Source organism: Ctenocephalides felis, unplaced genomic scaffold (genome assembly GCF_003426905.1).
Source record: "Ctenocephalides felis isolate EL2017-DRISC unplaced genomic scaffold, ASM342690v1 CF-g0.4_SCAFFOLD_03573, whole genome shotgun sequence".
NCBI lineage: Eukaryota > Metazoa > Arthropoda > Insecta > Siphonaptera > Pulicidae > Ctenocephalides > Ctenocephalides felis.
In genome coordinates, this window is record NW_020539727.1 from 2,404,690 (window position 1) to 2,430,663 (window position 25,974).

The 25,974-nt window shown below is 30.9% G+C and overlaps 3 protein-coding genes and 1 pseudogene across 3 annotated transcripts in view; all 4 read left to right on the forward strand.

The window, feature by feature from the left end:
- Window positions 1–369: 369 nt before the first annotated feature.
- On the forward strand, window positions 370–5,136 carry LOC113389290 (zinc finger protein 525-like). The gene is made up of 2 exons (XM_026626340.1): window positions 370–486; window positions 4,264–5,136. Exons 1-2 carry the CDS (start codon window positions 370–372, stop codon window positions 5,134–5,136), a joined length of 990 nt encoding a protein of 329 aa, XP_026482125.1.
- Window positions 5,137–11,050: 5,914 nt separating this feature from the next.
- The window catches only part of LOC113389235 (pituitary homeobox homolog Ptx1), a 197,194-nt gene continuing 182,270 nt past the window's right edge, over window positions 11,051–25,974 (forward strand). The window contains exon 1 of the mRNA XM_026626294.1: window positions 11,051–11,100. The gene's annotated coding sequence lies outside the window, so the exon portion shown is untranslated. The remainder of the gene's footprint in view (window positions 11,101–25,974) is intronic.
- Window positions 11,274–12,446, forward strand: LOC113389291 (annotated as a pseudogene).
- LOC113389292 (zinc finger protein 366-like) lies at window positions 12,995–13,489 on the forward strand. Its single transcript, XM_026626341.1, has one exon. It carries the CDS (start codon window positions 12,995–12,997, stop codon window positions 13,487–13,489), a length of 495 nt encoding a protein of 164 aa, XP_026482126.1.

The following is a 25,974-nucleotide window of genomic DNA, read 5'->3' on the forward strand; positions in this document are numbered from 1 at the left end:
ATTAAGAGAGCATACTAAAAGACCGAAAGGAAGAAATTCACAGACGAGGACAAAATTCTTGCTTTAAGTTTGTATAAAAAGTCTCCAAAGGCTTACTACTTTTGGAGACAAATATTATTTTGCCATCTCCTCAAACATGAGAAAGTTGCTTTCAGAGATACCTTTGTATAGCGGTATAAATGAGTGTCTTTTAATTAAGTTCAGCTATTTCTCATAAAAAGTATGAGAGTAGCAAATACTGTGTTTTGATGTTTGATGAAATATCACTATCTTCAGAATTGTCTATGATCGTAAAAGGATCACATTGTTGGTTTTGTAGAGTTAGCAAATGGCAGAAAATGTTTATTTCCGGATCATGCACTTGTTTTCATGATTAAAGGAGTGAAGAATCGTTGGAAGCAACCAGTTGCTTTTTACTTTTCTGAAGGTGGGGTTAATAGTTCTGATTTAAAATCTCTTATTGTGGATGTAGATGAACAATTGCACGTGCATAAAACTTTTTCTGTTCATAGTAAACACAATGTTGATACTTTTTGATCTTTTATGGCAATTTTTGATAACGTTTTAATCCTAGGAATTCAGTTTACTCTCAATTTTGATATCAATATATTTATATATATAAATATTATTTATAATATTATTATATTATGTCTTATGATTTTTTGTTTATGAAGTATTTGTACTTTTAACTTTTTAAATTTTTGCATTATTTGTGATTCCTTCTGAATTTGTTATTCCGAACTACAACAATCTCTGTATATATTATTGATCATTAAGTAAATCATATTGATCGTTCCTTGTAAATTTATCATACCATTGTGAATACTTTTTTTAATTATTTATAAATGTAAAATTATAATACTTATTATTGTGTATATATTGATTATTACATTTATAAAAAATTTAATTGTTATGTAAAAATGTTTGTGATATATTTGAAAATATATTTTGTACTTCGTATTTTTTTTTCTCATTTCCAATATAAGAAATTATTTAGATTTTCTTATTTTGAATTACGTATGCGAACCATATCTAGGAAATACCAGCGGTTGATTTATATACTGAACAAGTGCTGCCTCCTTTAGATCGCTAAAAATATTAAATGGCGGTAATGTCAAATGGCCTCAGATAGCGATCTAGTTATGTTTACTTATCTATGCATGTAGGTGTCTTTTATGTTACATAATTATTTAATTAAATTTCCTGCGAATATAGAATCAATTTCGGATATTTAGTAATTTTATTAAATAATATCATTTACAATATACAAAATTTACATATTACATAGTTGCAACATTAGAAACTAATATTTGATAGTCCTTAAAATGTTAGCCTATAAAAATAATTATTTATTTATTCATAATATGTATTATGTTTAACTCTCTTGGCAACTTCAGTTAAATCAGGCTTGGCAAAGTTAAGTCTTGCGTTAAATATGTTCAACTCACTTCCATCTGTTAATATCTAAAATAGAACCAAACATCTTAGAAACATTGTAAACAAATTTTGAATTGAAAACATTGTGAACAAATTAGTCATTTGCTCCGAGCGTGACTGCAGCGCCCATGCAGCGCCGTAAAAATATGAACAATTGGGGCTATCAGTGTGGGGTCGTTGTGTGGTTTTCATGGGTTTTAATGTTTGTTAAAGAAAAAAGATATTAAATAATTGTTATAAATATAATAAAAAATCTACAGTAATAATGTGAAAGCTGAATGTTTATTGAAATTTCAATTTACTTCAACCGTACTTAAAACCTAGTTAAGTATATCTTGATAATTCCCCCCGAAATGCCGTCCATAGTTTTATAATGTTAAGTTAAGTCACCCTCTTACGTCCTCAATCTCGGAATAGTTCTTAATAAAAACCCTATAATAATTCTAAATAGTATTTTATAAATAGAATAAGTAAATAATAAATTAATTTACTCATTTTTTTGGTCAAACTAAAGACTTAGACACTATTATAAAGACATAATTTAGACATTATTATAAAGACAAGTACCAAGTTGACAAGTAGGTAGGACTCAATACCTCGACCGATTCACTGCAAATGCGATCATAGGGCTTGGGAACCCACGGTGATCCATCAACACTACAAATATATATTTCGCATTATTTCAGCATTGTATTAATTAAACTGTTTTGCAAAATAAACTTTTTTCGCTATGTGATAACTTTTATTTTTTCTTTTAATCATAAAATTACAATTATTATATAATAAAATGTAATTAATATATAGATAATAGTTATACATATCAATATACAATATATAAATATGTATTTTTCATTATTTTAGGCTTGCATTAATTACATTGTTTTTACAAAACATTTTTTTAGTAAGCATTAAATTTTGATAATACAACATTTATTGACTTATAATTTTTCTTTTTCTAAACATAACAATTTTACAACAATTCATAATACTCCAAATTGTATTTTATAACAATAGAGGTTATGATACTTACTTTATTCTTCTAACCGCTGCGATCCACTTTTCCCGTTGATTTTCTTTCCACTTAGCTGTAGAAAATGTATAGAATTTGCAGTCACTTTTTCTCCTGGTATTTCTACAACCCACTACAAACAGACATGGTGGTTCATTTTTATTATCTTATTAAATTTGAAATAAAAAAATCATTATGTGTTTTTGTTTAAATTTTGTTTTATATAGCCCCTTTTAGTGCTTCAAGTTAGCCACTACGAACGCTTCGGTCGATTTGACTTCCCCTTCCATGCCTTCGCACATAGCCAATATATACTCTTCTTTTATCTATGATGACTATGTAGTTCCTACGATCATATGACAGAGATAATTATTCCATGAACACACACTCAATAATTTTCTTGCGTTGATTTTATCCTATTAATTTTCAAGATCTGAATTTCCTAAAACTAAAACATTACAAATTAGTACTAAATTAGTAAAAAAAAAGTATTAATCATTGATCAATATTTATAATTATTGATTTTTTTCTTTGAATATCTTATTCTGGTTGGAAAAGTTCCAGCAATTTGTCTTAAGGCTTAATTAAAAATTGTTAACTTTTTAACTTCGCCTATATCTTACTCGAGTAAGATGATTATTATAATAGTCTATAGTTATAGTTACTATAATTATAGTAATTGCAAAATATAAGGCATATATTACATATCTTTACGTTTCAAAGGATTCTGAACATTTTGGAATACCTCAGAAAAAATTGATGTATGTTTGTATGTGTGGATACATTTTTTCGTCGACGGTTTCGGAAACGACGCGGATCAACCGATTTGAATAATAATAATATTGTTCCAACGACACGTTTAAAACACCGATTTATGAAGATTATAATTGATATAATTTTGTTCATTACATGATTTTTGTTAGAATGTATATTTTTGGAGATGTTTGCAAAAAAAACGCCAACAAGAAACGAATTTTTAGTAGCAAGAAAAGTATTTGCTTTTTTAAAAACATTATGAAACATTTTTTTCTTTAATTAGTTCTTCTATCGATATCTTTATTTTGAAAACAACTAAATTTACACCACTGAGAATGGGTGTCATCCACCGTTGAGTCTAAATTATTTTCACTTTTTGAACTTGAGAGTAAGATGAACCTAATTCCAAAATTTCATACGGATTGGAGCACAGTAAAAAATTTAAATCCAAAACGTTCCATTGATTTGAGTAAATATTCCGTATACACATTTTGCCACGGGCCCCGGAGGGTCTAGTTACGCCACTGTCCAAAACCCTCAAAGAATCGGACCATAATAAATAAGGATATTTAGTTCCTCTTATGCAAAATTGTACCGGCTTTTTGAAATGGTGAAATATTTAAAAAAAAATATTTTCAACAAATATAAAACATTAGTATTTTTTATGTGAAAAAATCTGGATGTAATTTTTACAAATGACTAGTGGAAAAGGGCATTTAGCAATTTTTTTATGAATAGAGGAGTATATTAAACATCCTAAACATATAATCTTCTTTCATCTATGATATTAAATTTGAAAAGGCGCGCCACTTGTTAAATAACAAAGCGATTCGGCAAGTGTCTCATCTTTCTAAAAGCAGACTCTATGTTTCAAATGTCAAATAATGAATGTAATGCCCGAAATAATTGAAGTGCAATAGTTGAAATTATCTATGATTTCGAAAATGATTGTCGATTAAAGTAGATTATTATTTAGCCTACGACTATTTTCGTGTATATTTTGTGAGTAAAAGCAGTGAGAGTATTTAAAAATGTCAGACGAAATAATTATGAACAATCAGGCAATTAAAATTGAACCACCAGAATATTCAGTAGAAGAAATTGAATACGAAATTGAGGATGATTTTGATGATGCTGATGCTATTGTTAAATCAAAATCATGTACTGAGGATGATAAAACGTGTTTAGAAAGATTCATGAATTCCGAAGTGATTATAGAAGAAGTCAAACAGGAGTCAATCGAGACATTGGCCTTTGAATGTGACATTTGTTATCGATCATTTGCACAATCACATCATTTGAAAGAGCATATGGTCGATCACATGTCTACTAATAGCAAAGAGAGCCATTTCAAATGCGAAATCTGTAATAAGACTTTCAAACTAGCAAAAGGGTTGAAAATACACATGAATATACATTCTGCAGAACGTTCCTTTGATTGCAAATTTTGCAATAAGTCATTCAATGAATTGGTTGCTTTGAAAAAACACTATCAGGTTCACAGTGGTGAATTCGCGCATGAATGCAATATATGCAATAAGACATTCACAGAATTAGGTCATTTGAATCAGCACATGCTGATTCACAGTGGAGTACGTCCCCATCAATGCAGTATATGCAATAAAAAGTTTACAGAATTAGGTAATCTGAAACGTCACATGCTGATTCACAATGGAGTACGTCCCCATGAATGCAGTATATGCAATAAGACATTTCGACAATTAGGTACTATGAAACGTCATATGCTCATTCACAATGGAGTGCGTCATCATGAATGCAGTATATGCAATAAGAAATTTAAAGAATTACGTTCTCTGAAACCTCACATGCTCATACACAGTGGAATACGTCCCCATGAATGCAATGTATGCAATAGGACATTCACACAATCAGGTACTCTGAAACGTCACATGCTGTGTTGTAAGAGAGCATAAATGAGAAATATGCAATAAAGGATTTAGTCAATTGAAGAAATGAAAGTGACACATGGCACTTTATAGTCGGAAGTGTGATAAAAATCAACAAAATTTGAACATATTTGTTAAACTGATGTTAAATATTTGGAATTATATTATAAAATATTCCTGCATGCAATATAATGTAATGCATATGAAAATAGAATGAAATATACATTGTACATCACCTAATATGAATTTATTGATATCAAGCCAATTGTTACATCTGCCAAATTAAGTATTAATAATGTGGATTAGCAACTATTGGTTCCGAATTCGATACCTGTCTTGGCCAGCTTGTAATCAAGTAGTACTGATATCAGATATTTATTAACTTCCTGAAGGAAAGGTTTGTTTTTGCCAGACAATACGATTTGCTAATTTACACATATGCACTTTAAATCATCATATATTTTATAAAGATTTCAATAATAAATTATAATAATTTCAAATATAAGTTTCAATAATAAATTTTGTTTATATTTCTATGGGTTCCGTCAGAAGTAACAAACAATGTAGCAAACCGTTAATCTAAGCATTGTGGCAGGTTATACAGAAATATGTTGCAAACAGATTCCAATTATTAGTTAATTTTTTTTTGTGGTGTAGTGATAGGTTGCACAAAAACATGTTGGGGTTCCAAAAGTTTCCCGACCACTGGCTTATTAGGCGCTTTATTATTTTGTCGCAGCGCGATTGCTTTGAAAAAGAATGTTCAAAATTTTCAAACGTTTTCAAAATGCAAACAACAAATTCTTCAAAAAAGTCAATTGTTTCCTAAAATTCTAAGAAATCTAATTTATTCAAAGTTTTCAAAATATTTTAAGAGTTTTTTATAAAAAATTTAAATTTTTGGTACGGGATGTTCCAGCAATTTGCCTTAAGGCACGACGTCAAACACCACGACTAGTTAACTTTCTGTAGGGTAAGTTATAGTAATGGGCCAAAAATCAAAAATGAAAATTTTTGCATATCTTCACGTTTTGAAGGTTTCTGAATATTTTGGCATACCTCAGAAAAAATGGATGTGTGTGTGGATACAATTTTTTGTCGACGTTTTCGGGAGTACCGCTCAACCGTTTCAAATGATTGAAAAAGCAATCGATTCCTACTGATGGGGAATAGTGCTGATTAGTTTTTGAGAAAGATCGGCCCAGTCGTTTCGGAGATACGAAGCAAAGAGTGCAGAAAATGAAAATTGATTTTTGCGAGAACCGGGCATCCGATTGGAATGATTTAAAAGACATTAAATTCGTAATGATGGTACTTGCAGCTGTTTTGGAGATAAAGAGCAAAATGTGCAAAAATTGGTTTGTGAGTAGTTTGTGAGAGAACTAAGCATTCGATTTGAAATTGAAAATTTCGCTTGTGTTATCAAAACAATTGCTTTTGGAAAAACAAATTTTTTTTAAAATTTTTTTTGTTTATCGAAGATAATTCAGATTTTAATTTTTATCCTTGCTAAAGTACTTTAGAACGTTTAAAAGCACACTTATATACTTCAAACAAATAATTTTAACTTTGTAATTTGGTTTATATAATTCTCATAACAATGTTACAATATTTATAATAATCTATTCGAAAACATTCAATATTTTTGAAACATTTCGTTACGGTACAGGAAGTTCCAGCAATTTGCCTTAAGGCGCGATGCTTTGAACCCCTTGTTTACTCTTTTTAGTAGGTCTCCGAAACCGCTGGACCTGCCTTCCCAAAAATTTAATCAGTTTTTTATTTTGTCAATAAAAGTAAAATGTATTTTGAATTATTTAAATCGGACGCTCCGTTCTCTCAAAAACTGTGTGGGAATCAAGTGAGCCTGGTGAATTTTGCGAGAAACAAATGGTCATCACATTTTTTAAAGTTTTATATTCACAAAATTTAATATATTTTTATATATGGAAATATCTTTTTATATATTTTATTATTTCCATAACTGAATCACATTTTTGGCATCTTTTGCCCCTTATCTTCGATATTGCTAGACCTAATTTGACTAATTTTAATTTTTTTTAAATTTAATCTGGGAAAGAATGATTCACAAAGATTTTGTCAGAAGGGGGATGGTTTCAATTCTCGTGTTATAGCGATTTCGTGTTAAAGAAGTACCGTGTTAGGAGGGGGGTTACCCAGTGCTGGATTTACAGTAGGGGCAATCGGGGCTACTGCCCAGGGCGGAAAATTTTAGGGGGCGGCAAAATTTGGATAGTGAGAAAAAAATTCTATACAATATAATCAACATTTTTAACAACATTTTTTATTTAAAGAAATATAATTAACAATCGATTGCAATGCAAAATTTGGGTTGAAATAAACGATAACTAAAATTTATTATTTTGCCTTGCCTCCCTCTCCGAACGTAAATAATCAAATTGGTTAATAAGTTATCAAATTTGGCAATTTGGCTAATATAAAGATCCGTAAACAAACTGAAAGTTTAAGAAATATATGTTCTTCAGTTCTCGAGCCCTCTTAAAATGACGCATTTGTGCACTTCCAAGCTTATCGAAAAAAAAATTTAAACTAGTGACTCAAGATATTGTGCCTTAAGACAAATTACTGAAACATCCCGTACTGAAAATTACATTTTATAAAGCGCTTTAAATTTTATTGAAAAATGAAAAAAAAAAGACTTCTAAAACACATTTTTTGTATTTTGAAATTTTTCGAAATTTATGAACTTTTTGCAAAGAAATATCGAAACTCAATTACCATTTTTCGTAATTGCCTGTACCAAACGCTAATCAGCACGTCTCCCCATTAATTCAAATCTAATATGTTTTAATTATTCAAGTCGATTTCGAGAACACGGATCAACCGATTTATGATTCCTATTGATAAGAAGACGTGCTGATTATTTATCTGTCAAGGCAGGTCCATCTGTTTTGAAGATTCGGGCCAAAATGCCAAAAATGATAATTCAGTTTTTGAGAAAAAAGCGTCCAATCACATTCAAAAAAATTTACAGAATAAATAACTGCTTAAATTTATGGGGGGCAGGTTCAGCGGTTTAGATGATCCAATAAAAAAATTTGAAAAATATGCACGTTACATTATCAGATTTTAAAGATATTATAATAATAAGAATAAATTTTGTTTACATTTATATAAGTTCTGTAACATTGTTTATCCGTTAGACTGCGACGCGGCGCTTGCGCGCTTCAATATTTTGTCCCTCGCAGCGCGATTGCTTTAAAAAAAAAGTTCGAAAGTTCGTAAAATTTCAGGGATGGGGCGGCATTTTTGTCAGTGCCCCGGGGCGCCAAATTTCTAAATCCGGCCCTGGGGTTACCTGTATAATAATGTATAAATATGTATTGTTAAGCTCTATTCTCTCATTGTAATTTTCAACCCAATTTAGTGACCAAACGTTACTCGATATATTTTATTATTATAATTTTTTAACAGATGATTTTTAACATTAGTATTTAATAAAACCGTGGCAATCAGGAAATAGGTAGATAAGTAAACCAGCGGACTAGTAGACTGATATACAGGTAAACAGGTAGGGAAATAGATACGTAGATAGATAAAAAAGTAAACTGGCAAATTGGTGGACGGTATACGAGTGGACAGATAAACTGGTAGACTGATGAACTGGTAGATAGATAAATATGTAGATATGTGAGCAGATAAACAGGTGAACAGTTAGACAGTTAGGTTGATAGGTAAACAAATCTATGTCAAGCCGACGAATCATCTGTACGTTTTGTGGTGTTTTGTAGTTTGCTATTGATTATAGTTAATTACATAATTCTAAGTTAATTAATCTGTATACAGATATTATAAGTATGTTTTAAGATATTAATTAAAAATCGTTTTTAATGAAAGCAAAATATTTATTTTAGCTTCTTTTAAGCTAATTCTAATTTCTGTTGATAATAACAAAAATAGATATGCATAAATAAGCATAACAAGTATCAACACGTATCGGACAGTTCTTGCAACTTGCCTTAAGGCAAAATGCTACTTATAGCTCTGGGTTGTTTGGAAAGTAACTTCGTAAATTCATATTTGGCACGTATACTTTGAGAAATTATGTATTGGAAATTTTGATCGAACATCTTTTGTCATATTTCTCATATACATTTTTTGGTCGTTATTGGCAAAAAACCGATCAAAATGCTTTTTGACATGCTGATTTGCCGGAAAAAAAATAATGGTCCGATGATGGCAGGTCTGGAGAATATGATGAATGTGTCTTTGCTTCCCAAAGATACAATACAAGCTTACAATGACCAAACTTATCTGAGGTCTTGCGTCGTCCTGATGTAGGACTATATCTTCTTGTGGGATAATTCTGACCTTTTCTATTGAAGTATATCATTTAGTTTATCCAGCTGATGACATAAGGCATCCAAATTAACCGTTTAGTTATCCTGGAAATACTGAAAAATGAACCAAATGTAAAATCTTACCAAACATACAGCATCACCCTTTTCTTGCAAATTTCAGCTTTGCATCTGTTGGAGCAGGTTTTTCTTTTTTGTTTCATGGGCAATTGCGTGTATTGTATTCTTTACATCCCATTTGATATTCCTAGTGACAATTCGCTTCAAAACTTGATAATTTTTAGGACTTTTCAGAGGCGAATCGCGGACGCCTGTACGAAGACACACGTTTCTTTCTATGAAAACCATACATTGAATTTCGTGGAAAATCCCAGACTTTTTGAGCGGTCATGAACTGTTGAATTTGATTATTTTTAACTCAATGTGATCTCATGTATTGTTATTTGTCGGTTTGCATCATCTAATGCCTTTCTCGCGTTTTTATCAGTATCGCGTACTTCTTGGACTTGGAGCATCTTGTACATCAAAATACCAGGAATGAACTTTAGAAAACCAATTTTTCCACTGTCCTACTATCAACACGTCATTTCTATACACATTGGTCAATTTCATTTTGACTCAAACAGTATTATTAATAACTTTTCTACAGCCAAAGAGTAAGATAAGTCGGAAATGCAGCTTAATTCTTTTCGTATTCAGAGTGACACCATCCAAACACTACAGCGAGTAATTGATTAGAATTTTTTACACACAAACCTTAAAATATAAGTTATCAAATCATATAATTATTAGTTCAAAAAAATATAGTTAAATTCCAGTGGTAAAAAAACGAAGACGAAAAAACAACCTTATAGTTTAAGAAATAATTCCATATTAGAATTAATAATAAAAACTATACTCTTCTTCTCTTTTTTTGTTTATAATTTAAAACATTTGTTGACTGTTAAGTCTTACGAGAAGAACCCGCGCGTTGTCCGATGTGCTCATTGCAATTTATTTTTGTTTCTCTTGTTTTTATGATAAGTACCATTTCGTCAATTAATTCTTAAAGTAGTTAATATATGCAAATAAATTATATTTTTTCTTCCTTGTTATTGCTGTTTTTTATATGAAATTATAGTGTTTCAGGTATTCAGAACTCAAATTAATTTTAATATTATTTACTCATGCAATTATAAATTTGAATTAAAAATAATAAAAAATTATTATGAGCGGAATTTGAAATTGTATGTGTAGTGTGGACGCTACCACGCATAAACATTTTTCATTCAGTTAATATGTGTAGTACTGCAGTCCTGCATTAGTTTATGTTGTGACTATCATGAGATATTGATCATTATGCTTATTCATCTATGATATTGATGTTATTGCCAAATTTTGTAGATTTGATCACTTTAAATAATTTTTCTCTTTCCCGCCACTTTAAACAATAAAACTGACGTTTCAGGGTACATCCTCAAACAAAGAAGGTTCAAGCCTCACTGCTATTAGGCGTTTGTTCAAGTTCGTTTGGAATGCCTTCGTTTATGTTCGTGTTTGTTCTTCTTTGTGTTTTCTTGTTCGTCATGTTCGTTCGTGCACTTTCGTGCTCGTTGTCTCATACACGATACACGTCTCCATCGCGTCTCTTGTTAAATAACAAAACGATTTGGTAAGTGTCTCATCTTTCTTTAAGCACACTCTATGCTTCAAATGTCAAATAATTAAAATGTAATGATTGAATTTATGGCATTGAAAAAGATAGTTGATTAAACTAGATTATTAGTTAGCCCACGACTATTTTCGTGTATATTTAGTGAGTAAAAGCAGTGAGAGTATTTGAAGATGTCAGAAGAATCAATTACGTATGTAAATGATCAGGCGATTAAAATCGAACCACCGGAATGTTTAGAAGAAGGCATTAAAGGTGATGTTGAGGATGAATTTGACGTTCTTGATGCTGTTGTTAAGTCTGAATCTGAAGATGTTGAAACGTGTTTAGAAAGGTTCATGAATTCCGAAGTGACTATAGAAGAAAAAGTCAAACAGGAGTCAATCGAGACATTGGCCTTTGAATGTGACATTTGTTATCGATCGTTTGCAGAATCACATCATTTGAAAGAGCATATGGTCGATCACATGCCTAGTCATAGAAAAGAAAGCGCTTTTGAATGCGAAATCTGCCACAAGACTTTCACACGAGTAGGTCATCTGAAAGACCACATGCTCATTCACAGTGGTGAGCGCCCCCATCAATGCAATACATGCAATAAGAGATTCAGACAATTGAGTCAACTGAAAAGTCATATTATTATTCACAGTGATGAGCGCCCCCATGAATGCAATATATGCAATAAAACATTTACACGAACAAATAGTCTGAAGAGACACATGCTAATGCACAAAGGAGTACGCCCCCATGAATGCAATATATGCGATAAGAAATTTATGGAAATACGTACTCTGAAACGTCACATGGTGATTCACAGTGGAGTGCGCCCCCATCAATGCAGTATATGCCATAAGAAATTTACACAATTAAGTAATCTAAAATGTCACATGCTCATTCACAATGGTGCACGTCCCCACGAATGCATTATATGCAATAAAACATTTACACATTTAAGATATCTAAAAAGTCACATGCGCTATCACAGTGGTGAGCGTACCCATGAATGCAATATCTGCAATAAGGCATTCACAGAATTAGGTAATCTGAAACGTCACATGCTGATTCACAGTGGAGTTCGCCCCCATAAATGCAGTATATGCAATAAGACATTTTCACAAATAAGTCATCTGAAAAGTCACATGCTCTATCACAATGGAATACGCCCGCATGAATGCAATATTTGTAATAAGTCATTCACACGTTTATATAATTTGAAACAGCACTTGCTGTGTCATCACAGAAAAGATACTTACAATTGTGAAATATGCAATGAGGGATTTACTCTATCAACCAAATTAAAAAAACACATGGCACTTCATAGTCGGAAACATGAAGAGAATAAATAAAGATTTAACCTGTTTGTTGCAGGTGTCAGAAATTTTATGATCAAAATGAGTCTAAACGCGCTTTTTGTAAAACTAATAATTTTGCACTGAGAAATATTTAGATCCAGTCATGATCCAGTTTACTATGAACACACCAGGAGGGAAATGAATTTAGTTGAGACTGCATTACTAGGCAGTCATCTATTCAGTTTATTTTTAAATATATATAAAAGATAATATAAAAAATGTAATGGTGGATTGATACTTAAATTTTAAAGTATATTTTGAAAAACTATATTATAAAACAAATACTGAATTTCAAGCATGTTGGCACCTAGCAAACCATATTGAATTTGAAAAGACGCGCCACTTGTTAATTACCAAAACGATTTGGTAAGTGTCTCATTTTTTTAAGAATGTACGCTATGTTCTAAATGTCAAATAATAATTGTAATTTCAATTGAATTCGTTTATAAAATTGTAAAAGATTGTTGATTAAATTAGATTATTATTTAGCCCACGACTATTTTCGTGATTATTTAGTGAGTAAAAGCAGAAAGTATTTAAAAATGTCAGAAGAAACAATGAAGTTTATGAATAATCAAGCAATTAAAATCGAACCACCAGAATATTCAGAAGAAGACACTAAACGCGAAATTGAGGATGAATTCGATGATCTTGATGCTAATGTTAGATCAGAATCGTGTACTGATAACGATGAAACTTGTTTAGAAAGATTCATGAATTCCGAAGTGACTATAGAAGAAGCAGTCAAACAGGAGTCAATCGAGACATTGGCCTTTGAATGTTACATTTTTTATCGATCATTTGCAGAATCACATTATTTGAAAGAGCATATGGTTCATCACATGCCTAGTAATAGAAAAGAAAACCCTTTCAAATGCAAACTTTGTCACAAGACTTTCACACGAGTAGATCATCTGAAATGCAATACATGCAATAAGAAATTCGCACTATTAGATAATATAAACTGTCATATATTGATACACACTGAAGAACGCTCCATCAATGCAGTATATGCAATAAAACATTCATACAATTAGGTACTATGAAGAGTCATATGCTCATTCACAATGGAGTATGTTATCATGAATGCAGTAGCAATAAGAAATTTACAGAATTAGGTTCTCTGAAACAACACATGCTGATTCACAGTGGACTACATCTCCAAGAATGCAGTATATGCAATAAGACATTCACACAATCAGGTAGTCTGAAACGTCATATGCTGCGTTGTCACAGAGAAAATCCTTATATATGTGAAATATGTAATAAAGCATTTAGTCAATTGAAGAAATGGAAGAGACACATGGCACTTCATAGTCGGAAAAGTGATAAAAATCAATGAAATTTGAACATATTTGTTAAACTGAAGTTAAATATTTGGAATTATATTATAAAATACTCTTGGATGTAATATAATGTAATGTATATGCAAATATAATATAATATACATTGTGCATCACTTAATATGCATTTATTGATATCTAGCCAATTAATAATGTGGATTAGCACCACTTTTGCGGATTTAATACCCGGCTTGACCAGCTTGTAATCAAGCAGTACTGATATCAGATATTTATTTCTTTCCGAAGGAAAGGTTTGTTCTCCCCAGAAAATCCTATATGCTAATTTTATATTTTTTTGATGTTTCATGTCATTCTGATCTATTTTTTTAATTTTATTTTCAATAGCAATAAGAATACAAGACAATTCTATGAGCTATTTGGCTTATGTCATTCACTCGCACACATACACACACACTTTCAAACACACATATAAATTTATCTAATAAAGTGCTGATTAGTTTTTGGTAGAAATCAGCCGAGCCGTAATCTTGTAATAAAGTTTTAAAAAAAAAATCGACGATTTTTATGATTATTTTTTTGACGGTAGATACCATAGTCTTCTAGATCATACTAAAATATTACGGCTTTACGACAACTGGTTTAGCTTTGAAAATTCGTCAAAGTTTGCAAAAATTAGTATGGTTTTTTTGGCATTTGTCAAAATTAGAACTTTCATCGACGTTTGCTCAAACACGCCTGAACCGATTTCAGATATTTAAAAAGCATTTGATGTATCTCGATGAGGATTATCGTTTCTCAATTTTGTGCGACGATCGGCCGAGCCGTTTCTTTGTAATTTGGAAAAAAGTGTTAAACCTTTCGTCCACATTTAAGCTCATACTACCGAACCGATTTTAAAAAATCAAAAACTGTTCGAAAGATATTAGTTGGGGATGATACTGATTAGTTTTATGTGAAAATCTACCCAGCCGTTTTCTTGTAATTAACTGTTGAAAAAAAAATTAGGCCGATTTTTATGGAACTTTTTTTGGCGATATATATCATGATCTTACAGCACTTACTGAAATATTACGGCCTTACGAGTTTAATTTTAAAAATTCATCAAAGTTTGAGAAAATGAGTAGTTTTTTTGATGTTTGTTAAAAATAAAATTAGATGATTTAGTTGGTATAACGATAGAGTACTTGGTCTTAATGAACATACTAAACCATTAAAGTCCTACGGAAACTGGTTCAATTATAATTATTGATTAATTAAAATTATTGATTTTTGAAAATTTGCCTTTAGAAAATACTCCGATTTAACGTATTCGTTCGTTCGTTTGCAATGATGTGTAATAAATCCACTCGGAATACTTATAATCACTCGTAAATTAATTTAATTTTTATTGATTAAGTCGATTATTTACACATTTCGGGAAGTTCATGTAACTTGCCTCAAGGCAAAATACTAATACCAACTAGTTTATTCAAAGTTTTCAAAATATGTATTTTAAAGCTTTTTTAAACATTTTAAATTTTCGGTATAAGAAGTTCCAGCAATTTGCCTCAAGCCACTAGTTAACTTCCCGTAGGGTAAATTATAGTAATGGGCCAAAAATCAAAAATGAAACTTTTTCATATCTTCACGTTTTGAAGATTTCTGAATATTTTGGCATACCTCAGAAAAAATGGATGTGTGTGTGTGGATACAATTTTTCGTCAACGTTTTCGGGAGTACCGCTCAACCGATTCGAATGATTGAAAAAGCATTCGATTCCTACTGATGGGGATCAGTGCTGATTAGTTTTTGAGAAACGTCGGCCCAGCCGTTTCGGAGATACGAAGCAAAGAGTGCAAAAATGGAAATTAGGTTTTTGAGAGAACCGGGTATCCGATCGGAATGATTCAAAAGACATTAAATTAGTGATGATGGGGAGAAGTGGTGATTAGCTTTTGGCAAAGGCAGGTTCAGCCATTTCGAAGATACAGAGCTAAATGTGCAATGCGTGAAAGTTTTTGAGAGAGTTAAGCATCCGATTTAAAATTGAAAATTCTGCTTGTATTCGAAGTACAACTGCATGTGGATTTTCTTGCATTTTTTTTGTATTTCGAAAATAATTCATATTTTAATTTTAATTCTGTCTAAAGTTCTAAAGCTCACTTATATACTTTAAATAAATAAATTTCAACTTCGCAAATCAGGTTATATAATTCTTATAAATATAACGCAATGTTACATTATATTAATAATAATCTATTCGAAAACATTTAATACTCCTCGAACATTTTGTTAAGATACACGGGAAGTTCCAGCAATTTGCCTTAAGGCACGATGCCATGCACGGTGCATGCCGCCACTAGTTTTTTCCATTTATTTTGATATAAATTTTTAAGTGATAATTGCTATCATTGCTGCACGATACCAGTTTAGCAGTTGTGTACTCAGTATCGGTTCATTGTGATTAGAATATCCTTAACAAAAAAGTATTTATCCACTTTATAAATGTAACCGCAGAATAAATTTGTCAAGGAGACATCACAGCTGTAGAGAATTTAAATGCTTACAAGTGTTAAGTTAATGATTCAGATTAATATTGCATGTCAGAGCGCTTTGTGCTATAATCCGAATTAAAATCAAGCAGAGCTAAACAACGTCTTCAATCCAGGAAAATAAAACGTATTAAAAAATTTTAATATGAATAATTTCTTTGTGTCCATAGGGCGTTTTATAAATTTAAATTAAAAACTAGTTGTGTATGGAATCGTGCCTTAAAGCAAATTGCTGGAACTTCCCGTACCGTAACGAAATGATCGAGGAATATTAATGTTTTATAACAGATTATTATAAATATTGTAACATTGTTTAATATTTTTAAGAATTATATAAACTGAATTGAAAAGTTGAAATTATTTGTTCAAAGTATATTAGAACAGAATTAAAATAAAAATCTGAATTATTTTCGATATACAAAAAAAAAATATTTTTCGAAAAAAAAAATTTTTGAAACAAATTTTTTTTTTCCAAAATCAATTATTTTGTTAAAACAAGCAGAAAGTTCTTTGAATAATTTAAATCAGACGTATCTTCGAAATGGCTGGGCCTGCCTTTGCCAAAAACTATTACTAATTTAATGTTTTTTAGATCATTCAAATCGGATACTCCGTTCTCTCAAAAACTCGATTTCTATTTCCTGCACTCTTTGCTCTTTATCTCCGTAACTGCTGGACGTGCCTTTGCCAAAAACTAATCAGCACATCTCCCTATCGATAGGAATCGAATGTTTTGTGAACCATTCAAATCGGTTTCGGGGCCCGAAAACGTGGACGAAAAATTGTATCCATACAAACATACACACATCCATTTTTTCTGAAGTATGCCAAAATGTTCAGAAACCTTCAAAACGTCAAGAATGGCAAAAATTTTCGATTTCGATTTTTGGACGATTACAATAACAATAGATTTTTTGAGAGCATCAGATTTGAATAATCCAAAAAACATTCAATTCGTAATGACGAGGAGAAGTGGTGATTAGTTTTTGGCAAAGGCAGGTCCAGCGGTTTCGAAGATACAGAGCCAAATATGCAAAAAATGGCAGTTTTTGAGGAGAACTAAGCGTGCGGTTTGAATGATTCAAAGAACTTTCTGCTTATTTTTACAAAATAATTGCTTTTGAAAAAAAAATTAGTTTAAACTTTTTTTCTTATTTTTTTTCTAAAAATATTTTTTTTTGTATATCGAAAATAATTCAGATTTTAACTGTAATTCTGACTTAAGTTCTAATATACTTTAAACAAATATTTTTAACTTTGCAATTCAGTTTATATAATTCTTATAAATATTAGATAATGTTACAGTGCTTATGATAATGTATATGAAAACATTTAATATTTTTCGAACATATTTCGTTACGGTACGGGAAGTTCCAGCAATTTTCCTTAAGGCACTATAAAAGCACGATGCCATACACACCACTAGTTATTAATTTTTTTCGTTAGTTTCACCGTGAAAATATCTATTTGTATCTGTAAGCGTAAGCATAAGATAACGTTGCCATGACAACGCTATGTTATAAGGCAGAATTGCCCCATAAGTACTGACTATTATCAGCTAATTATTATTAATTATCTAAATAAATTTTATTAACTTATTAGCTGTTTAGTTTAAATACCGGCATTATCATATACATATTTACTTTAAAATATATCGATGAAGCTATAAATTAATTAACAGCATCGCATACAATTTCATCTTCCAATTACACAGTACATCAAAATCAGATGTATCAAAATCGGAAGCACCGCCGGCAAGCATAAATGCCTCGTTGTTACGCAATAGAGAGCCCTAATCGGTGCGGGCGGCGGGGCAAGAGCGGGGGGAGCGGGAGTCACGGGGGGCTGCTCTGCATTGAGTACGCCGGATGAGAGGGGTTCCAATAATAGTGAATATTATTGAAGGATGTGAGGCATTCCAAAACAGGGCCGGATTCAAAATGTATAACTATTTTGCGATTTATTCAAACGGTATTTAATCAAATATTATCTTAGGTTTTGGTGACGCCACAATTAACATTTTTAACTTCCCGAAGGAGAAGTTTATGTTTTCATAAGAAAATCCAATTCGCTAATTTTATGTTTTCTTGACGTTTCAAGCCATTCTGAATCCAATGAGACCAAATTTGGAAAAAGTATGTGTGTGTGTGCGTGTGCATCAACAGATTGTTTGCCGTAAATCGCCGTTTTTTCAAAAGCGGCTGGACCGATTTCAAAAATCTCGATGAGGACTATTGTTTGTCAGTTTTGTGCGACTATCAACCAAGCCGTTTCTTCGTAAATAGCAGAAAAGTGAAAAGTTTTTCGTCCACGTTTTAGCCCGCAATTCTGAATCGATTTTGAAAATTCAAAAATCGTTCGAAAGATATTGGTTGGGAATCGACCTGTAATAAGATGTTAAAAAAATTTTTTTCGTCGATTTTTATTATTATTTGTTTGACGGTAGATACCATAGTCTTCTAGATCTTACTAAAATATTACGGCCCTACGAATACTCGTTTAGCTTTAAAAATTCGTCAAAGTTTGCAAAAATTAGTATAGTCTTTTTGGCATTTGTCAAAATTAGAACTTTCATCGACGTTTGCTCAAAAACGCCTGAACCAATTTCAGAAATTTAAAAACCATTTGATGTATCTCGATGAGGATTATCGTTTCTCAGTTTTGTGCGACGATCGGCCGAGCCGTTTCTTTGTAATTTGGAAAAAAGTGTTAAACCTTTCGTTCACATTTAAGCTCATACTACCGAACCGATTTTAAAAAATCAAAAACTGTTCGAAAGATATTGGTTGGGAATGATACTGATTAGTTTTAGGTGAAAATCTACCGAGCCGTTTTCTTGTAATTAACTGTTGAAAAAAAAATTTAAACCGATTTTTATGGAACTTTTTTGGGCGATATATATCATGGTCTTATAGAACTTACTGAAATATTACGGCCTTACGACAAGTAGTTTAATTTTAAAAATTCATCAAAATTTGAGAAAATGAGTAGTTCTTTTGACATTTGTTAAAATTAAAATTAGATGATTTACCTGGTATAATGATAGAGTGCTTGGTCTTAATAAACATACCAAACAATTAAAGTCCTACAAAAAACTGACTCAATTATTAAAATCATTGATTTTTGAAAATTTGCTTTTAAAAAATACTCCGACTGGGTTGACGTGTTCGATTTTCAATAATGTGTAATAAATCCACTTCGAATACTTTTAACTACTCATAAATTAATTTATCTATCATGAATTAAGTCGATTATTTACACAAATCGGGAAGCTCATGTAACTTGCCTCAAGGCAAAATACCAATACCAACTAGTCTTGTATTGATATTAACAAAGTCCTCATCTCGGGTTCACAACATGTCATCAAAATTAATCCTCTCCAATCTGGACTACCCCTCTCTTTCCCTCCAAAAAATCCTTTGACCCTTGCATTGATATGTTGTCAGTTAAGTTCTTGTGCAGTTCTAGGTCAGTTCGCTTCCAGTGCATTCTAAGTCTGTTGCGTTCTTAATTCGCTTCCAGCGCGTTCTTAGTTTGCTTCCAGTGCGTTCTCAGTACGCTTCCAGTTCGATTCCAGTTGTGATCTCTTCTGATTTAGTTGTCCTTACGTGTTTGATCGAGTGTCGAGTTTCCTTTCAAGTCGGTCGAGTTTATTGCAGTACTAGTTCTGATATCTTAAAACAAGCTACTTTTTGGATTATCAACTGTTTCCTTCACGAATCGGTTCCGTTGATCAGTTTACGTATTTTTGTTCGAATTAATTTTCAGTACTTATTAACTAAATGAGAGTTTTGGTTGAGTTTCCTTTTGTTATTTAGAGTGAGGTTATTTTTTAGCTGGTTAATTATCAAAAAAGAAGAACGTATTCGTTTTCTAATACAGTCAATTATTCAAGATTGACCAGCATTCCTGGGGTCTAATTATTTTAATCAAGGCCACATCAGGTTTAATAAATAACTTTCCTAAAAAGAAGTTTATATTTAAAAAAAAATAATTTAATAATTTTTTTTCTTAGTTTTTCACTGAATCTCAGAAATCGCTAGACCGGTCTTCCCAAAAATTTAATCTCTAATTTAATTTAATATAAATCGGACGCTCCGTTCTTTCAAAAACTTAATTGCCATTTTTGATACCTTTTGCTCGAATATTATTGAAGGATGTGACATGTGAGGCATTCCGAGGCAAAGTCGCATTCGAAAAGTGGAGGTATGCTTTGATTCATTTTTATAGATATGCATGAAACGATAGTAAATCAAATGTCCTTTTTAAGTTTAATATAAATAACTTTTCGAAGGAAAAGTTCATATTTGCGCCAGAAAATCAGGTTTGAAGGTTTTCACTAACAGTAAATATTATTGAAGGATGTAAAGTTTTTATACCAGCGCCTGATTTGATTGAAACAGGTATGTTATGATTCATTTTGATAGATATGCATAAGATGGTAAATAATCAAATATTGTTCTTATGTTTTTCAATTAACTTTCTGAAGGTGAAGTTTATATTTACACCAGAAAGTCCGTCTTGAGAGGATCCAATAATAGCGCATATCGCATTCTATTCCATTCCAATAATAGCGAAGGGACAAATTAAAATAGTAGAGGTATGTTTTATTTATTTTTGAAAATGTACCTGAGATGGTTTTAAATCAAATCTTGTTCTTCGGTTTTATAAATAAGTTATGAAAAATCGAATAAAAATCGTTTTTATAAGATTTAGGAGACGGTACGCCAAAGCAGTCTCTCAATAATTTCTCATCCACGTTCAAACCAAAAGTTTTGAGTTAATTTTAAAAATCCAATAACTGTACGAAAGATTAGAGTTGGAAACCGTGCTGGTTAGTTTTTGGCAAAGATCGAACGCGCCGTTTCTTTGCAATTGACATTTAATTCTTTACCATTGCAATCTGCTTTATAAACACGTTTTTGATTTTGAGTAATAGACCACTTTTGCACATGTTCATTGATATCTCTACCTACAGCGGAAATAGAATATAAATACTTTTCAAATAATGTCTGCGTTATTAAATATCAGGGTGTAGCTCGTATTTATTCCCAATCAATCTATTTCAAGTTGGGATGAAAATAAAATGATTTCCTAAATCTATCATCAGATAGATTTCGTCCCTGTGCGATATGCTAAATCCAATGGGAGGCATGCGGAGAACGTCATCGAATGGTGAGGGCATTTTACTCTCGCAAATAAATCAATGTCCGACCTGTCCTGGCAATGAATTCAACTCAAACATATCAAATTATATCAAAGAAACATACAAACATGACACAAACTATTCAAACTCCAACACTGACAATTGAAAACGATTGCCTGTTTGTAATTGTGTGTGATACTTGTTATTTTTTACTTGAAGAACAATCGCATCTTCAACTAATCATAAGAATATTCACCAACTGTTGTGCTGACTTCTTCAACTCATGGATGGCAACCCAAACGGTTGTCCTATCTCTGTGTGATGAGTTTATTACAATTTTTGTAATTGTGATGAATATTTTATGAATGCATCAATGTCAGGGGAGATCTATTTTCACTTGGAAACTTATTGCTATCTATATTTTCAAGTAAAAACCCGTGTCATTACTGCTTGACATCAGGTTGTCCGAGGCAGGTATCAAACCGGGACTAGTTCTAGTCCGTGTAACACTATTTGGATAATTAGGTGTGGATAATTATTTATTAAGGAAGAACAATCTCATTTTAAACTAATCATAAGAATATTCTCCAACTCAACCAGAAGTTAACGAGGTCTACGAAATGTGGTATTGACTTCTTCAATTTGTAGATGGCAACCCAAACGGTTGTCCTATCTCTAGGTGATGAATTTATTAAAATTTCTGTAATTGTGATGAATATTTTGTTAATCCATCAATGTCAGAGGAGGGCTATTTTTACTTGGAAACTTATTGCTATCTATATTTTCAAATGAAAAAGTGTGACATTATTGTTCTGATTTGAATGATCCAAAAAACTTTCTGCTTGTGTTGACAACAAAACAATTCCTTTTGGCAAAAAAAATTCAATATTCCTCATTTCGTTACTAGTTTAAATTTTTATTAAATTATAACGCAATTTTTATATTATTTTAGAAGACCTATATTTTATTACACGAACTCAGGTGAATATAACTGCAATAATATATTATAAACTCATCAAACATATTTAAAAAAATAATTAAAGTCCATCAAATAAAAGCATCATAAAGCCTACCAGTTATTTAAATATATATAATTATCCGGTGTTTCATATTAATATGTTTGAAGTATACATTTTCTATTTGTGGTAGGCATTTATTTTAAGAATCTATTTTAATTTCTATAATTATCAAGTGAAATTAAGTAATTGCTGATCATAATTATAGAATATTACGTATAATCCATTATAATATTACATCTTGTTAAATCGTTTTAGAAGGCTTTGCAAAATTAGTATCAATCAAGGCACCCACGCATTGCACCGCAAACAATCGATTAAATACACATACCGACGAGAATCTAGAAATACACTATATATATATATATATATATATATATATATATATATATATATATTAGGATGGTCCTTAATATGGACATTTTCGAATTTCTTCGAAGGGTTCAAATGGTTCCAAATTGATAAAAAAAAATCCTTTGAAAATTTTAGCTCTTAATATTAACTTCAAGATAGCCCACATTCCAACCAAATTTTCTTGGTTGTTTTTCCTAAGTAAATAATTATTTTATAAAATATGTCAAATTTGTATTGTATTTTTTATTAAGGTATGCCAAAACGTTCAGAAACCTTTGCAAAGAATTTCACTTTTGATCTTTTGCGATTATTTTAACTTACCAATAATTTAATAATTTTCTTTTCGACAATTTAACCATAAGCATTCCAGAATACAGACACACATATACAACACATAAATATTAATGTCATATTTTGACACTGTTAATACCAAGAAATCTGTTTTTAAATACTTTGTAACGTTGCTGTAAACTATCCACGAAACAGAAAAAATTACATTTAAATGCATGTGGTATTTCAATGAATAATTCTTATCTAAATTGACAGTTTACCTCAAATGTATATTACATCAAAGGATTACTAAGTGATCAAAATTGATATTACAACTACAACTAATAGTTCACAACATTTGGAGCTTAATCATAATTGACATGAATTATAATATCAAGTTGGATTACTCTTGCTATAGGGTATAACAATTTATGGTTTACTCTATAGGTACATATAGGGTACAGCGGGGCTTAAAGATCCACGAACAATATCACAGAAGCAAGTAAAGTTAGGTATTTTTAACTATCCGTAGGGTAGTTATAGTAATGGGCCGAAAATCGAAAATGAAAGTTTTTGCATTTCTCGACGTTTTGAAGGTTTTTGAACATTTTGGCATAACTCAGAAAAAATGGATGTGTGTGTGTCCGCATTTTTTCGTTCACGTTTTCGGGCGCTCGGTTCAACCGATTTGAATGGTTCAAAAAACATTCGATTCCTATTGATAGGGAGATGTGCTGATTAGTTTTTAGCAATGGCAGGTCCAGCCGATACGGAGATAAATAGCAAAGAGTGCAAAAAATAGAAATCGAGTTTTTGAGAGAACAGAGCATCCGATTTGAATGATCTAAAAAACATTGAACTAGAATTGATTGGGAAAAATGGCTATTAGTTTTTGGCGAAGACAGGTCCATCCATTTCGAAGATACAGAGCTAAATATACAAAAAATGGCAGTTTCTGAGGAAAATAAGCATTCGATTTAAATGATTCAAAACTTTCTGCTTGTGTTGAAAAACGATTGCTTTTGGAAAAAAAAATTATTTCAATTTTTTTTTTTTTGTATATCGAAAATAATTCAGATTTCAATTTTAATTCTGTCTAAAGTTTTAAAGCTCACTTATATACTTTAAATAAAAAAATTTTTTGATTCGGTTTATATAATTCTTATAAATATTAGACAATGTTACAATATTTATTTATAATAATCTATTTGAAAACATTTAATATTCCTCGAACATTTTACCCCGTCTATGGTGTAAAAAAGACTAAGTAACAAGTTTTTGAAAATAGAAATAAAACATACTTATACAATGATGAATTAGTTTTGAGTTTGACTGAACATAATCAGATAGTTGCTAGTTTGATATGTGGTATTTGTTGTGACGTAATTAGGTTTTCACTCGAAGACAAATTGGACCTTTGTGCCCCGCCCTACCCTACAACTTTTTTCATAGATATTTTATTGTTGAAACTTGTTTGATGTGATTATTAATTTGAATGATTCAAAAAACTTTCTGCTTGTATTGACAAAACAATTGCTTTTGGAAAAAAAAATTTAATTTTTTTTTTAATTTTCAAACTTTTTTTTTTGAATATCGCAAATAAATCGGATTTTAATTTTAATTCTAGCTAAAGTTCTATAGCTCACTAATATACTTCAAATGAATAACTTAAACTTTGCCAGTTTATATAATTTTTATAAATATTTGACAATGGCTTTTATTTTAAATTTAATTGATTGAGTTTTGTATATTTACTTTTCTGTAAATATATATAAATTCCAGTATTTACAATAATCTATATGCAAACATTTAATATTCTCAATATTTCATTACGGTACGAGAAGTTCCAGCAATTTGCCTTAAGGCACGAGGCACATCACTAGTTCTAATCTGTTTTTTTAACTTCCCGTAGTTATTGTAATGGGCCGAAAATCGGAATGAAAATTTACATTTCTCGACGTTTTGAAGGTTTGTGACATTTTGGCATACCTCAGAAAAAATGGATGTGTGTGTGTGTGTGTGTGTATGTATATGGATACAAATTTTCGTCCACGTTTCCGGGCGTACGGATCAAACGATTTGAATGGTTCAAAAAACATTCGATTCCTATTGATAGGAAAAGAGCTGATTAGTTTTTGGCAAAAGCAGGTCCAGCCGTTTCGGAGATACGGAGCAGGGCAGAAAATAGAAATCGAATTTTTGAGAGAACGGAGTATCCGAGTTGAATGATCTAAAAAACATTCAATTAGTAATGATTGGGAGAAGTGTTTATTAGTTTTTGGCAAAGGCAGGCCCAGCCATTTTGAAGATACGGAACTAAATATGTAAAAAATGGCAGATTTTGAGAGAACTAAGCGTCCGATTAAATGATTCAAAGAACTTTTGCTTGTCTAAAAAAATAATTGATTTGAAAAAAAAAATTTGTTCCATTTTTTTTTTTTTTAGTTTCTTGTACATATATCGAAAATATTCAGATTTTATTTTTAATTCTGACTATAGTTCTAATATATTTTTACAAATACTTTTAACTTTGCAATTCAGTTTGTATGATTTTTATAAATATTAGACAATGTTACAATATTTATAATAATCTATTTGAAAACATTCAGTATTCCTCGAACATTTCGTTACAGTACGGGAAGTTCCAGCAATTTGCCTTAAGGCACGATGCCATAATTGCCTCAAGACAGAATTCCACTTACAGCTAGTTGTGTTACAATTTTGACCGCCATGCTATATCAATAATTTATGATAATTTAAAGGTTTGTGAATAATTTTAAATCATTGATAATTTTTTCTTGTTTTTTCTTGATTATTGATTATTTTTATTACTCGAATGTTTAATCATGATACGGGTTGTCTCGTAACCCTAATTATTTATTATTACTTTTACGTTTTGAC